Source organism: Selaginella moellendorffii, unplaced genomic scaffold (genome assembly GCF_000143415.4).
Source record: "Selaginella moellendorffii unplaced genomic scaffold, v1.0 SELMOscaffold_7, whole genome shotgun sequence".
Taxonomy (NCBI): domain Eukaryota; kingdom Viridiplantae; phylum Streptophyta; class Lycopodiopsida; order Selaginellales; family Selaginellaceae; genus Selaginella; species Selaginella moellendorffii.
The window spans coordinates 2,344,809-2,358,769 of record NW_003314268.1 but is presented as its reverse complement, the minus strand read 5'-3'; the positions used below and the strand labels follow the sequence as shown (position 1 = coordinate 2,358,769).

The window sequence follows — 13,961 nt, the reverse complement described above, 5'->3', positions numbered from 1 at the left end:
CGGGACAGGTGAAAGCGAACGTAAATCGCGCGTACCGCGCGTGTGGAGAGCGATGTTATAATACAAAAATGGGAACCGTAAACTACGAGACGAAGTAAGGCGGCGGCTACGTATAATTATACGATCCGTAGTGAAGCAGGGCTGCCAATACGCCGACGGGCGAGGCTGACGGGAGTGAAGTTTTATTTGAATGCGCGAATGGGGAAGCTAGGGTTTTTGTGTGTTTTGTCTGGGATGAAGAACAGTGGTGAGATCGCCAGATCTTGTCCCCGAGCGGCGAGCTCTGGCAATGTGGCTACTGGATGAGGAACGCGCTGATCAGATGCATCGGAGAACACGCCAGCGGCGTATAAAATCGCGTGGAAGACGAGTTCTTCAAAGCTCGCGCTCGCCCGTTTCATTCTTTTGATCACAGATTCTAGACGAAGAACACACAGGCGGCATCGGCATTGGCATTGGCAAGGCGCATCGCGGCAGATTTTCATCGTGCTGTGCTTCGATTCTTTTCCTGAGTTTCGCCCGAAATATCCAGGGCGCTGCTCCTTTCTCCCTTCTTTCTTCGCAGATCGATCGAAATTTCCACCGATCCGATGGCGCTGGGTACCGGATGGCTCCAAATTCATAGCGATCGGCTCCAGCAGCAGCCGAAACTCGAGAGCGATCACGTCCTGGAGCAGCATAATCTGATAGGGCGCCTGGATCATTTCGAGAACCAGGCGCCTCTCACGGCCGATCACAGCGGCGTTCATTCAAGGCTCGAATTCGATCCTTCCGCCGAGGTCTTGGCGGCCATTGCCAGTGCTAGCCAGCAGCAGCAAATGCCACAGGTATCTTCCCAGTCGACGCCGGTGGTGAAGAGAAAGAGAGGGCCGGCTGGAACAAGCAGCAGGGAGAGGTCGTGCAAGATCCCCGCGCCCACCGCTGGCAAGCGAAGCTCGATCTATCGAGGTGTCACGAGGTACTATATCCTTTACACCGATCGATCTCCAAATATTTCGTTTCTTAATGTTTCTCTTCTTCCTCGTTTGCTGCAGGCACAGATGGACGGGTCGGTACGAAGCACATTTATGGGACAAAAGTACCTGGAATCATACTCAAAACAAGAAGGGCAAGCAAGGTAAGCTCGAGCTTTGTTTCAAACATGTATAACCAGCTTCTTCGGACTTGCCAATGGATGCGTGCAGTCTATCTAGGTACTTTCGCGTTGCTCCCTTATAGTTCGCTATCAAGTGGTGTGTGTCTAAAGTTCTTTGGTGCTTGAACTTTTCTTGTAGGAGCTTATGACGATGAAGAGGCTGCTGCTAGAGCTTACGATCTCGCTGCCCTCAAGTACTGGGGTCCGGGCACACTTATAAACTTCCCCGTAAGAAGCCTTTCAGTTTGACAAATTGCATACTAGCTGAAGAGCCTTTTGTAATTTGTGCAGGTAACAGACTACGCTAAAGACATTGACGAGATGCAGAGTGTCACAAGGGAGGAGTATCTTGCGTCGTTAAGAAGGTACGCTTGGGGTTGAGCATTGTCTTGACCGGACTATAAGTTTGTTTTTCTGTGCACAGGAAAAGCAGCGGGTTCTCTAGAGGTGTTTCAAAGTACCGAGGAGTGGCCAGGTGCTTGCGTTGTCCGGTCATTATTTAAATATCTAGATTGAGCTTTTCTCGTCTCTTTCGCTGCTTTCACAGGCACCACCACAATGGACGATGGGAAGCTCGTATCGGTCGCGTGTTCGGGAACAAGTACCTCTACCTTGGCACGTACAGTAAGTACAAATTGGATCCTGTTTATCTTGCTAATCAGCATTCATGCTTTCCATTTAGGTACTCAAGAGGAAGCTGCAGCAGCCTATGACATGGCTGCCATAGAATACAGAGGCCTTAATGCAGTAACCAATTTCGACTTAAGTCGATACATTCGCTGGCTGAGGCCGAAAGCTGGGGCCGTGGCACCAGACGGCGAGGAGTTTCAAGGCATGCCCCGAGCAGAAGCACCAAACCAGCAACTGTGGCCACCAATTCAACCCGGAAACTATGCAGAACAGCAGCTTCCGCTACTAGGATCGTTGGGCCTCGCTTCTTACGATCACGACAATAACAATCATCGTAGCAACAGCAACCAAGCTCAAAAGAAGGACGCGTCGCCAACGGCCCTGGGGCTGCTGCTCCAGTCATCAATGTTTAGGCAAATGGTCGAAAAGACGTCTGGTGCGAGCGGGCAGGAACTGAGCATGGACGTTGGTGGTCACTATCTAGCTGCTTCCGAGGTGTACCAACCATCTAGTAGTGACGTCCCAGACGAGGAACCGGATGCCCGATACTCGTTCCAGCCGGAGACTTATACGTTTCTCCAGAGCGAGAGTCTCCATGGACAAGATGATGGCTCCAATGACCAGCAATCGGAGCAGCAACAGCAGGAAAACCAGGCCGAGCCAGCCGCTGAAGAAGTTACTACAACAGATGATCAGGGCCTCTCATTATGGAGCACGTATAACGGATCAAGCTGCAGTACCCTGCCATTGACAAGCGCGATTGGCTCCTGACACGAGACAAGCCTCATAACTTAAATCACCTCATCAATCAGGTACATCATTTACAGTTTGGATTGAGAGCAACTTGGTCAGATTCCGTTCTAAATTGAAGCCTCTGGTGCTTGCAGTTAACAGATCAATGTAGCCAGAGAGGAGGAAGAAGCATAGAATAGAAGTGACATTCACGAGAAGTCGGCATCAGCAGGAAAAGCGACGCCTTGGATGGGATCAAGTTGGCGTAAATTAGAGCTGGCTCCTGTCGTCCGCCTCCTGTGAAGTTCACACAAATACAGACACAGAAAGTAGCTTGTTTTGTGAGCAACACAGTACCAGGGAGGTAACCAAAGGCACAGGTGCTTTTCTCCCTTTTGACTTACCGTTTCAAGTGCCGTGACAGATGAATAGATTGCTGGCCTGGCCGCGGACGAGTACTGCTTCAGCTTTGCAGAAAGAAGTGTCACCAGGTCCTTCATCATGGCCATCTGCAAATTATTGTACTGCTCCACGTCCTACATCGCGGCACACAACACAAGCACCCGAGTTAAAACTTAAAAAGAGGCGAGGTCCATGGCCGTGGAAGAGGAGACTGGGCGTGGGCTGGGCTTTTTTCCTAGACTCGACTACACAGGGAGGACAGAGTTTGATGTGTGTCACCTTCAGCCTTTGCTGCCGCTGCTCCAGCGTGAACTTCAACTCCTCCTGTCGCTGGAGCTCGTTACGGAGTCCGAGGCTGATTAGCGATCCCTGCTGCTCCTTGGAGACTGGACGTTAAAGGTTAAAACGCGAGGAGTTTAAGAGGAAAGAAAGCTGGCGCTTGCCTTCTTCCAAGGACGATTCCACGGCCTCGAGCTCTGCGCACTTGTCCTGGTACAGCTTGTTTTCCCGTGCAAACTCTCTCTGGACTGACTCCACTTCGTTTTGCAGCCTGCTTAGCTTCCTAAGAGACATCACCAGCACGCGACGAAACAAAAACTTAGAGGTCTTTACTCCACCGAGGAGGAAGAAGAAAAGGAAGAGACTTGGGATCCGACCTTTCATAGAGAGACGAGACTTCCAAGTGGTGGCGCTTCTTTTCCGCGTGGACGATCTCCAGGTCCTGCTTGGTCTTCCTCAGGCTCTGCAGGAGTTTGACCCTGGGGGCGACTTTCTCCTTGTTCTCCCGGAGCGACTCGTTGACCTCCGCCAGCAGCGAAGTCAACGTGCCGATGGCCTTGTCCAGCTCCTCGTCCCCGCCGCTCGACTCGAGCACGTCTTCCAGCATTCCTGTAACATTCCAGTTCGTGTAACATAGCTTTGGCTCTTACCTTGTGAGTTTAGTTTGATTTACCAGGAACGACGGGGTGTGGCATGGAGGAGGCCTGGTGCTGGAGAACTTGCAGCGTTCTTCGCAAGACTCCAAACTCGGTGGCCATGTCGTCAATCTCCTTTTTCATCGTCCTGTACGTGATGCTCTTCGCTCGCAGTGATTCCACAAACTGTTTGAGTTCTTCTCCTCGTAGAACTGTGCCTTTGACCTGAAACAGATGCAACTAAGTTGGTAAAAAGAAAATCGAAATTGTAAACAAATAGAGAAAGATATTTGCCTCGTTGATGAAGTTGGTTTTTTGAGAGAGGTCGACCACGAGTTGCTCTTTTCTTGCCGTGAGAGCCGTGAGCTTGTCAAACGCTACTTTGAGCCTCTCGGCGACCAAAGCACTCTGCTGCCACTGCACAGAGTCGCCGTCGGAGGAGAGCTCGTTTCTCTTCTCCGGGCAGCTTCGTTTCCTCAGAGATTTGAGCTCGTTGTTTGCTGATACAAGCTTTGCCTGTGTCGAAAGAACCTCCATTGCAACAAAAAAGGATGAAAAACACGAAGAGTACCTGAATTCGCGAGATTTTGTCATCGCCGTAGTTGGCAGCATTCAAAACTTTGTCAAGAGCGTCTTTGTGTCGCTGCTTGTCTGCCAGCTCCTGAATAAGAGTTTGGAAGAGACAAGGTCAATCAACAGGAGTGGAAGATATAAATCCCCCCACCTTTGGAAGTTTTGTGTCGGCGAGATAGCGTAGCATTGATATTTCCTGAGCAATTCTTTCGCTCATGAGCGGAGGTGGTGTGTTCACTAGGGCCTGCATGTACTCGAGCTTGAGCAGTGCTTTCCCGTGCTTCCCTGCGCGGCATATTGTTGCAATCAATCGACCAATTTGGAAGGAACTAGGAGGATGATTTAGATTTCTACCTGACTCGGCAGCTAAAGCTCGCTTTTGTTCCTTTACATTGTTCGCCAAGTTCGTCTCATCCAGCTTTTCGACCCTGTGTTGCTCAACCAATGCAAGGATTTGATCGAGCTTTGCTACATGCTGGACAAAACCAAACAAAGCACAATCTAGCAGCAGGAGAACGACGAAAAAGAAACCAGATGTGAACGACTTACTTGGAGCTTGGCTCGCAGTTTGGAGATTTTTGTAGACAGGTGTTCTTTCTCGGCTTCTAGTTTGTGGACGTTTTCTCGCAAAGAGACCACGTCTTTCTCCGTCTGCGCTTCCTGGAGGCTTTGCAGGCGGCAATAGTTGGCTTTGAAATGGTCCCTCAGAGCTCCGCATTGCGCTTGCAAGATGTTGCAGTCCTCGTCCAAGAGAAGCTCTCCAGGAATCTCCACTTCGCTTAGAAAGTGTGACAAGTATACGTGCTTCTTAAACACCAGAATCTAGAAAACAATAGCCAAGCAGCCACCAGGAAAAAGAAGTCAGAATATGAGAAAGGAAGAAACAAAACTCACTTTGCATTACTGTTTAGATGGAAAATGACCTGAGGAAGCAGCCACGAGAGCAAAGGATAAATCACGTCTTTGCTCCCGGAAGATAGACCTTGACGAAATGATATCCTGCATTAGGGGAGCGATTGAATCCAAGCGAAAAGAGCAGAAAAAAATATTTTCTTCTTACGCATCCATGTTGGGGAAATAATAGGAGCGCAAGAGCTCAATCATGCAAGCAGTGGACGCCTCTAGCCCATCGCTCTCCAAGCATTTCTTCTGGAAGAAGAATGAATCGATAGGTATTTAGATGGATGCGTTACCTGGCTGGGACTGATGTAGCTCAAAACGCGGACAAGTAGCTGCCGCAGCTGCTGGGGACTCTTTTGGCTGCTCAATAAAAGAAAAAAAAATAAAAAATTGTCTAGCAGTGATTCAGCGCAAATCCGCAAACCTAAATTCCAGAAGAGAGATCGTGTAGAAGAGCGGCGATGCATTGAGTTGAGAGACGATCGCTTGCAAATCCGCCATAGCATTAGGGCAAACTAAGGAGAAGATAGAATATTCTATATGCTTACTTTTAAGAACCCTAATTTCATGAAATTGGCGCCAAACGCTGTTTAAAGTTCTTTAGGAAGAGCTTATTGCAGAGATTGCGGCAAAATACTGTCCCCCCGGAAGATTAGTCCGCTAGATTGCACGCTTGTGTAGGCCATTCTGGCTTTCCAGTACCTTGTTCATTGTACCTCTTACAATTAAACCACATCTTTCTCAAGCCTTAACACCGCCATGAACGCGTCTTGGGGAACCTCCACTCTTCCCACCGATTTCATTCGATTCTTGCCTTCGGCCTGCATTGAACAAGTGAGCTGTGTATCAAGTGGCTTATCTACTTACTTGTTTCTTCAACAGCTTCTTCTTGCTCGTTATGTCTCCTCCTGCAGCATTGAGAAGTTTTGAGAGCTGTACAAAGAGTTGAAAGGAGAGCACAGACCGTAGCACTTGGCCAGCACGTCTTTGCGCATGGCTCAGGTTTGTTCACTGGCAAAGACTCTAAACCCAAGGGAAACCTGTACGGAGATCATGGGTTAGAGTTATGTAGAATACGGAAAATGAAAGAGGTGGCACCTGAATTGGTATTTTGAAGAGCTGGCGGGGAATCAAACTTTTGAGTTTCTCCGTCAGAGCGCGTCCTATGGTGTACGCCTGTCGAAATGGAGAGATTAAATTGCTATGCTGAGTAGAAACAGTGAACAAATACCTTATCTTTGTGAACGATTGCCGATAGCGGCTCCACAGGCTCCCCATTGATTCGTATATCAAGTTTGACAAGATCACTCACGCGATATCTGCATGATTAAACGTATGATTCAATACCAGCCTACGAAGAGCTTTTGATCTACCCGGTAATGGAGTACTCCATGCTCGCGTAGCCCTTGCTACGTGACTTCAATTGATCAAAGAAATCTCCAACCATCTACCAAAATGTTAAACGGCATTCAAGCAGAAGAAAATGCTTGAGAGTACTGTACCTCAGCCAGAGGAAGATCATAAACAACACAAGCACGGTTTTCAGTGATATAATTCATCTCTCTGAATTCTCCACGCCTTTCTTGTGCGAGCTCCATCAGAGTGCCAATGTACTCTTTCGGTGTTATCAGATCAATCTGGATCTTAAAAGTTTAAACTTTTGCAAAAAGCCATATAAAATTATGCCCACCTTCACATAAGGCTCCGAAATACATTTGCGATTTTCAGGGAGTTCCGAAGGATTCGAGCATTCAACCTGGGAATCAAGATATCATCACGGTTTTACCAAGAAAAACGGTACTTACAGTTTCTCCGTCAAGCCGTTCAATATTGTACACAACACTTGGTGCGGTTGTAATCAAATTTAAATTGTACTCCCTTTCTAGTCTTTCCTGTAAGCGTTTCATGAAAACTTAAGAAAAGAATGAAAATGCGCCAATTATTACCTGTACTATTTCCATGTGCAAAAGGCCAAGAAATCCACATCGAAATCCAAATCCCATTGCACTCGAACTTTCCGGTTCAAACTGCAGAATTCTAGATACAATGGCATCAGTGTTTAATAGGTGGCGGCTTAGCATCGAGGCCATACTCTTAAAGCAGCATCATTTAGCTGCAATTTCCCCAGTGCTTCTCTTAACTCGGGAAACCTGTTGAAACAGGACGAGTTCAGGTATTTCATTAGTGCAACAAGTAGACTCACTGATCTGCATCAATAGGAAAGAGGCCACAGAAAACCATTGGAGTTGCCTGCTGATATCCAGGAAGCGCCTTTTCAGCTTTTCTGGAAGAACTTGTAATGGTATCTCCAACCCTTGCGTCAGCGACTGAGCGAATTGATGCCGCAAGATACCCGACCTTTACAAAGGAACATCGTCAAGACAAAATGTGTGTTAAAGGTGCGTACCTCTCCTGCGTACAGCTGCTGCACGGGCATTTGTGAAGGCGACAATACTCCGATTTCATCAACCTGGTATTCCTGCATGCCAAATACACGTTCCGAGCAGCTGCATATGAGGAAAATACCCACCTTTCCACTAGCCATAAATTTTACTGATTCTCCTCGACGCAAGCTCCCATCTACGACTCTAAAGTACACGATGACGCCGCGGTAGGGATCGTAGTAACTGCAAAAAAATGTAGTGTTACACAGCGTGCAAAAGCTAAAAACCATTTTCAACCTGTCAAAAATGAGAGCTCTAAGAGGGTCAGCGGTTGTATCCTTCGGCGGGGGAATTTTTTTCACGACCGCTTCTAAAATTTCATAAATACCTATCCCTTCCTGAGTAAGGCCAAGAACATGCTCAAAGAAACTTACAAGAAGAACGGAAAAAGGTTACCTTTGCTGAGCACAAAATTGCGTCTGTACAATCTAAGCCTACTATCTGAAGATCCAAATTTAGCCACAAATCAAGCTATCAACCTGACCTCTTCGATCTCCTGGCGAACGCGGTCGGGATCAGCTCCAGGAAGATCTATCTTGTTTAAAACCTGCAATACAGCGAATTAGTTTGCTGCATTGAACGTAAAGAGCGCAAATACTATACTCACAGGTATTATCTCCAAATTGTTTTCGAGGGCTAGATACACATTTGCGAGAGTCTGAGCTTCCACCCCCTGCAAGAAGAGTTCGCATAAAATCGCTAGAAAAAACTTAGAATCAAAGCAAACACTTACTTGAGAGGCATCCACAACTAAAAGTGCTCCTTCGCAAGCAGCTAGTGACCTCGAGACCTTCACAAATGGTAGAGTCACAGGCAAACAACAAAACGAAAAGATCAATACCTCGTAAGAAAAATCGACGTGACCGGGAGTGTCTATGAGATTGAGGCAGTATGGCAAAGAGTCCTCGCTAATATATCGCATTCTTGCTGTCTGTAGGTCTCCTTCCAGATTATACACACGAAACTAGAGATTCTATGAAGAAACTGACCTGGAGCTTGATAGTAATCCCTCGTTCTCTCTCGAGATCCATATTATCCAAGAACTGCTCCTTCATGTCTCGATCCTCCACGGTCCCAGTCAGCTGCAAGAGCTTGTCCGCCAGGGTCGATTTGCCATGGTCGATGTGCGCGATTATGGAGAAATTCCGGATTTGCGGCACTGGAACCTGCGCGGCCAACACCAGAGAATCGATCCAAGAGCCGCATTCTTCCCAAATATCGATTTCACCTTGTCGAGACGATCGCGCCCAGTCCGGATTGCCGGAGAGCTGCTCGGACTGCTCGTCACGGCCGCCGCAATCACGCTGAATCTCTCGCGCAGTGGCGCCGCATTGGCGCTGCTGGCGCCGCTCCATGGAGACAAGAAGGCGCTGTGCAGTGGCGCCACTACCGCCATAGCCACACAATGCGCAAAAACCTCAGATATTACTACGTGGCGGATGACTCAGCACAACGTGCTTACGTGTCCTTGCTCCAATAGGCGCATGACTCTAGGGCGCCACTTTGCCCTAATTTCTGGGATGGCGAGAGCACTGCATTGCCAGGTTTGTGAGACAGAATCTAGGAATCGCAGCGTTTCTGGAGGGCGCTGCTATGGCGCCTTCGAGAAATCGAGCAAATCGAGCTTACGCGTGTTGGGCGCCCAGCGATCGCCTGACAGTGTGGAAAGATGGATAAGGAGTGTTGCAGGCAATGTGAGCAGCAGAGCTCGGCGGCAGGGGCATACTGGGCTCGTCTTTTCGTGGATAATGCCGAGAGAAGGCCTTTAGTGCAAGCACTCGTAGATCATTCCAAGCAAAGCAGTGCCGAGAAAAAGGAAGAACAGGAGAAAGAGAAGGAAAGATCCCGAGAGAAGTGAAGAACTGGTTTCTCTCGGTCTTTCTTCTTCTTCTACTATAGCATTAGCTTCTCAGCTTTCCAAGGATGGGTTGCGGTCCCTCGAAAGAGAAGGAGGAGGAGGCTCCAAATGCTTCTCGTGGACGCAGTAGAAGAGATCAACCTTCGTCAACTTCTCCAAGAGGTTCTCCAAGAGCAACACGGGGACGTTCTCAGTCTCCGGCTGGGGCTCGCGATCGGGGCCGTTCTCGCTCTCGCTCACCAACCGAAAGTAAATCGCGGTCTCGGTCTCGGTCTCGGGGAAGAAGCTTTGAGCCGTGGCACTATTCGCCGCAGTGCTGCGGCTTTCCTCCTCTCAAGCCGGTTCCACCGCGGAAGTACAAGATGAAGCGCAGAGTTTCTCAGCATGGGATACCTCTCGGGTGAGAGCTTTGGAACTTACAAAACGAAAGTTTTCATCTTTGCTTCCTCGTTTCCCAGGAGTAGAGCACCAACGCGCCTCACGGTTTTTGTCTTAGGTACTTCAAAAACTTCGTTTATGGTTTTCTTTCTCTCTTTAAAAAAGAGAGAACGAGTAACTAAGTGTTGGAATTGTTTTTCTAGGTGGCCCGGGATGCGGGAAGGGGACACAGTGTGAGGAGCTTGTTAAAAACTACGGATTTGTTCATCTCTCCGCTGGCGAGCTTTTGAGGGATGAAATAAAAAACAAGACACAGATTGGAATCAGCTGCGAAGAACTTATGGCAGAAGGGAAGCTTGTGCCATCCGAGATTCCACTTAATCTCTTAAAGGCGGCCATGGAGAAATCCGAACACAAGCATTTTCTTATCGATGGATTTCCACGATCAGTGGATCAGGCGCAGCTCTTCGAGAAAAAGGTACAGCATTTGTCACATTCTTTGAATTATTTTCTATCATGTTCTGATCTCGTTTTGAGCAGATTGGAAAGCCAAATCTGGTGATATATCTTGAATGTCCATTCAAAGTCATGCAAGAGCGGCTCTTGAAGCGTGGTGAAACAAGCGGACGCAGCGACGACAACATGGAGACCATCAAGAAAAGGTTTGAAACTTACCGCAAGGAATCGTTTCCGGTTGTCAGGTTCTATGAGAAGGTTCCAAATCTTTTGAAGACGGTGAGAGAGTTGACACTCTAAAACTTCTTTATACTGACTTAAAAAACTGACTTTAAAAACTGTGTGTGCAGGTCTCTTCCGCCATGTCGCCGACCGAAGTCTTTGAGTACATTGCGCAACTTCTCAAGGATCAATATGGTCTTTTTGCAAAGTTCGCGCCTGTTCTTACAGGATTCGACCACAGACAACACAACTGTAAGAGACGCACCATTATTTTCGTTCTAGGTACTTCTCCCCTCATTCCTTTCCTTGTTCTCCAGATAGCATTTTTTTCCTCAATTTTTTTCCTTTGACTTTCTTTGTTTCAGGTGGCCCTGGCTGTGGCAAAGGAACTCAGTGCGAGCGAATGGCAAGTAGACAGAAATATTTAGCTAAAGGATGACTGAAGTACAGTTTTTCTGCTTTTTTTTTCTTTTTCACAGGTCAGAGACTTTGGCTACTCGCACTTGTCGACAGGAGATTTGTTACGGGCAGAGGTGGCGTCGGGCTCCGAGCTTGGCAAGCAATGCGACACTTTGATGAAGGAAGGAAAGCTAGTGCCTCTGGACGTGACCATCAATCTGCTCAAGCAAGCAATGGGGAAAGCCAAGTGCAAGAGGTTTCTCATTGATGGTTTTCCCCGTGCTGTGGATCAGGCCCATGAGTTTGAAGCCAAGGTTATGTGACTTCGTTTCCTATGCTCCTCAAAATTTTTCCTTTTGTCACAGGTTGGCAAGCCAGACGTGGTTTTGTGCTTGGACTGCTCACTCGAGCTTATGGAGAAGCGGCTTTTGCAACGTGGAAAAGCCTCTGGCCGGGCAGACGACAACATTGAGACGATCAAGAAGCGCTTTGAGACGTTCCTGGCCGAATCGAAGCCCGTGATTGACTACTACAGGAAATCGTTGCCAAAGGCTGTGAAAACGGTAAGGATACGTCATTGTTTTCTGTTGACTTGGTGTTTCTGTGCGTAGATCCCAACCGATAAAATGCCAGACGAAGTCTATGCTGACGTGAAAACCGCTCTTAAGGCTACTGTTGAAAAGCCAGTCCCTCCCAAGGTCCCAGCCAAGGCAGACTTTCGATAGATAGATTTGTAAATCTCCCAGTTTTGATGGTTTTCTACTCATCCACAAGCTAATGCCATGCTTTAGTTTACTTCAATTCAAGGAGTTAGTTTAATCCATGGAGAGATATTTATATTATAACCTCATCCTTTAACTAGCATTTGCCTAGCATATGCTGCCCAGTTAGTAAAATACTGTTTTGATTGTTATACTTTTGTTATATTAAAAATTAAATTGGAATAGTATAAAAAATTAAATATTATATTCCACTTTGAAAGAAGAATTAAGGGAATTATGCCCAGCAAATGCTAGGTGAATACAAATATCAATTCTTGTAAACTTGATAATATAAATAGAACAAAATATAATCCTAAGCATAAGTAAGAATAAATATTCATTAATAAAATATTAAATACAAATTATTATTTGAAAATATGAATATATTTGGAAAATACCCGAAAAAGAGCACATGTCATAGCTCACAAAACCCTAAATCGAGGCTAAAGAGATTCACATATGAGCTTGAATCACAACCTGAAAGCACCAATAATCAAGCTTGCTATCATCCTAGATGCTCTCCACTAAACCTTAGAATTTACCCTCTCAATTTTAGAGGGTCTCTATTGCAAAACGTTGAGTGTTAATGCCAATTAACACTTTGCATGACATGTTGCCCAACAAATGCTAGATAAGTACAAAAATCAATAATTTAATACAATATTTTCCTTTTGATATTTCTACATACACACATAATACTATACAACATAGACGACAAACAAGAAACTCAAAGACATCCAAGCATTTGTAAAAAAACTCAAGTAGCTTATACTTTTAGCTGAAGAGGACATCTAGATGCAAATAGTGAGCAGTTTGGTCTTTTATTTGTTGGATGTTTGAGGTTTTTGCATTGCAACAATTACTTGCAAAGATTCTAAATTTGTTTGTATCCCAAGTAAAAAAATTTATTTTTTAGTAATTCTTCATTTGCTTTTTTTTTTCTGGGAGTGTACTAAATATATATATAATCTAATAACTATTAAAAAAAAATTCTTAGAAATTTTTATTTTACTTTTCTCTTGGTTGGGTATTAAGTTTCTTAAAATTTTAATATTCTAAATATATTTATATTCCCAAGTAGTACTTTGCATATATTATCTTTATTAATAATATTTACCATTAATTCTTCTTTTCTCACTTTGGGAATATATTAATATTCTAAATATATGGTATAAACTACAAAGCTAATCTCTTTCACAAGGTGCGAACTTCTTTAACAAGTTCATCCACTTGTTCTGCATGGAGAGGTTTTTCTTCTATCTTCACTAGATCCTATTTGAGCACTTAGAAGATTTCCTGTCCTTTTGAAGGCAATCACAACACATTTGAATAGTCTTCATGTTCATATCCAGCAATTTTAAGACTTTCTCCAAAAGTGTTGCCTTGAAGTAAAACTACAGCATAAGCATATGTCAGACCACCTTCAGCTTGGAAATGAAAGCTATTGTTACCTTGAATTTCTCTTTCTCACTACCAGCACTTAGAAAATCTCAACTCATGTCTTGAGATATAATCACACATGAGTTTTCCGCATCAATCTACAAACAAAGGTGATAGTAGGAAAGTAGAAAATTTTAAAAATACAATCTTAGCTTACACTAAGATGGTTGATCACATCACACAAATCCTACTTGTTTGAAGAAAGTTTTTCACTTGGAGTACACAATACAAAAGAAGTAAATCCCTCACACGATAGAAAACCAACCTTAGTGATTTTTCAAGATAATAATTTTTCAGCAGTAATTCTCCATTGAATCACTATTGTCTTGCCATATAGAGTTGGCTTAATGATCTGACCCTTCATTTTTTAACTCTACCACTACCAAAGCAAACTTGGAACTGAAACAATGCTAGAAGAAAGCATGGACAAATTGATTAGATCTTGATACAAACCGTACCAGGATGTGGCTCATTCCAGCAACATTGACACAATGCCTCAAATTTGGATCGCAAATCGGCAGTAGTGGTAGGGGCTCTCTCACCATTTCATAAACCTTAGAAAAACATTACAAAACAAAACTAATTCGCTTGATAGACCATGGGCGCAGTCATGGTCAACACATTTGCATGTGACATGTGTTGCTGTGCCTTCCTCTCCTACCCCATGCAACTTGGTTGCCTCCCATTGGCTAGGAGCAAACATCAGTGCGATTATTC

At 45.5% G+C, this 13,961-nt stretch overlaps 3 protein-coding genes, 1 long non-coding RNA gene and 1 pseudogene across 5 annotated transcripts; 2 read left to right on the top strand and 3 right to left on the bottom strand.

The window, feature by feature from the left end:
• Positions 1-537: 537 nt before the first annotated feature.
• LOC9652479 (AP2-like ethylene-responsive transcription factor AIL1) lies at positions 538-2,755 on the top strand. 2 transcript variants are annotated; one of them, XM_024671278.1, is made up of 9 exons: positions 538-958; positions 1,035-1,117; positions 1,185-1,193; positions 1,275-1,363; positions 1,427-1,500; positions 1,560-1,610; positions 1,683-1,759; positions 1,818-2,577; positions 2,653-2,755. In XM_024671278.1, exons 1-8 carry the CDS (start codon positions 591-593, stop codon positions 2,534-2,536), a joined length of 1,470 nt encoding a protein of 489 aa, XP_024527046.1. In that variant the 5' UTR covers positions 538-590; the 3' UTR covers positions 2,537-2,577; positions 2,653-2,755. The 2 variants fall into 2 exon arrangements, with proteins under 2 accessions (XP_024527046.1, XP_024527045.1); XM_024671277.1 differs by having other exon boundaries at positions 1,818-2,658.
• LOC9652478 lies at positions 2,539-5,787 on the bottom strand (annotated as a pseudogene).
• Positions 5,788-5,962: 175 nt separating this feature from the next.
• Positions 5,963-6,195, bottom strand: LOC112345190. Its single transcript, XR_002991981.1, has 2 exons — positions 6,154-6,195; positions 5,963-6,107 (listed from the first exon to the last, which is right to left on the bottom strand). It is a non-coding gene; the product is annotated as an uncharacterized LOC112345190 (long non-coding RNA).
• Positions 6,196-6,309: 114 nt separating this feature from the next.
• LOC9633737 (translation factor GUF1 homolog, chloroplastic) lies at positions 6,310-9,148 on the bottom strand. Its single transcript, XM_024671529.1, has 19 exons — positions 8,959-9,148; positions 8,720-8,896; positions 8,572-8,661; positions 8,464-8,520; positions 8,338-8,403; positions 8,215-8,277; positions 8,127-8,171; positions 7,968-8,068; positions 7,817-7,913; positions 7,694-7,765; positions 7,490-7,644; positions 7,379-7,436; positions 7,233-7,313; positions 7,092-7,178; positions 6,977-7,042; positions 6,789-6,923; positions 6,660-6,733; positions 6,518-6,605; positions 6,310-6,462 (listed from the first exon to the last, which is right to left on the bottom strand). Exons 1-19 carry the CDS (start codon positions 9,124-9,126, stop codon positions 6,310-6,312), a joined length of 1,833 nt encoding a protein of 610 aa, XP_024527297.1. The 5' UTR covers positions 9,127-9,148.
• A 159-nt stretch (positions 9,149-9,307) lies between these two features.
• Positions 9,308-11,844, top strand: LOC9633736 (adenylate kinase isoenzyme 5). Its single transcript, XM_024671349.1, has 9 exons — positions 9,308-9,988; positions 10,047-10,084; positions 10,170-10,444; positions 10,507-10,701; positions 10,773-10,926; positions 11,010-11,050; positions 11,124-11,357; positions 11,409-11,606; positions 11,655-11,844. The coding sequence occupies exons 1-9, from the start codon at positions 9,654-9,656 to the stop codon at positions 11,766-11,768; spliced, it is 1,584 nt and encodes a 527-aa protein (XP_024527117.1). The 5' UTR covers positions 9,308-9,653; the 3' UTR covers positions 11,769-11,844.
• The last annotated feature ends 2,117 nt before the right edge of the window (positions 11,845-13,961 follow it).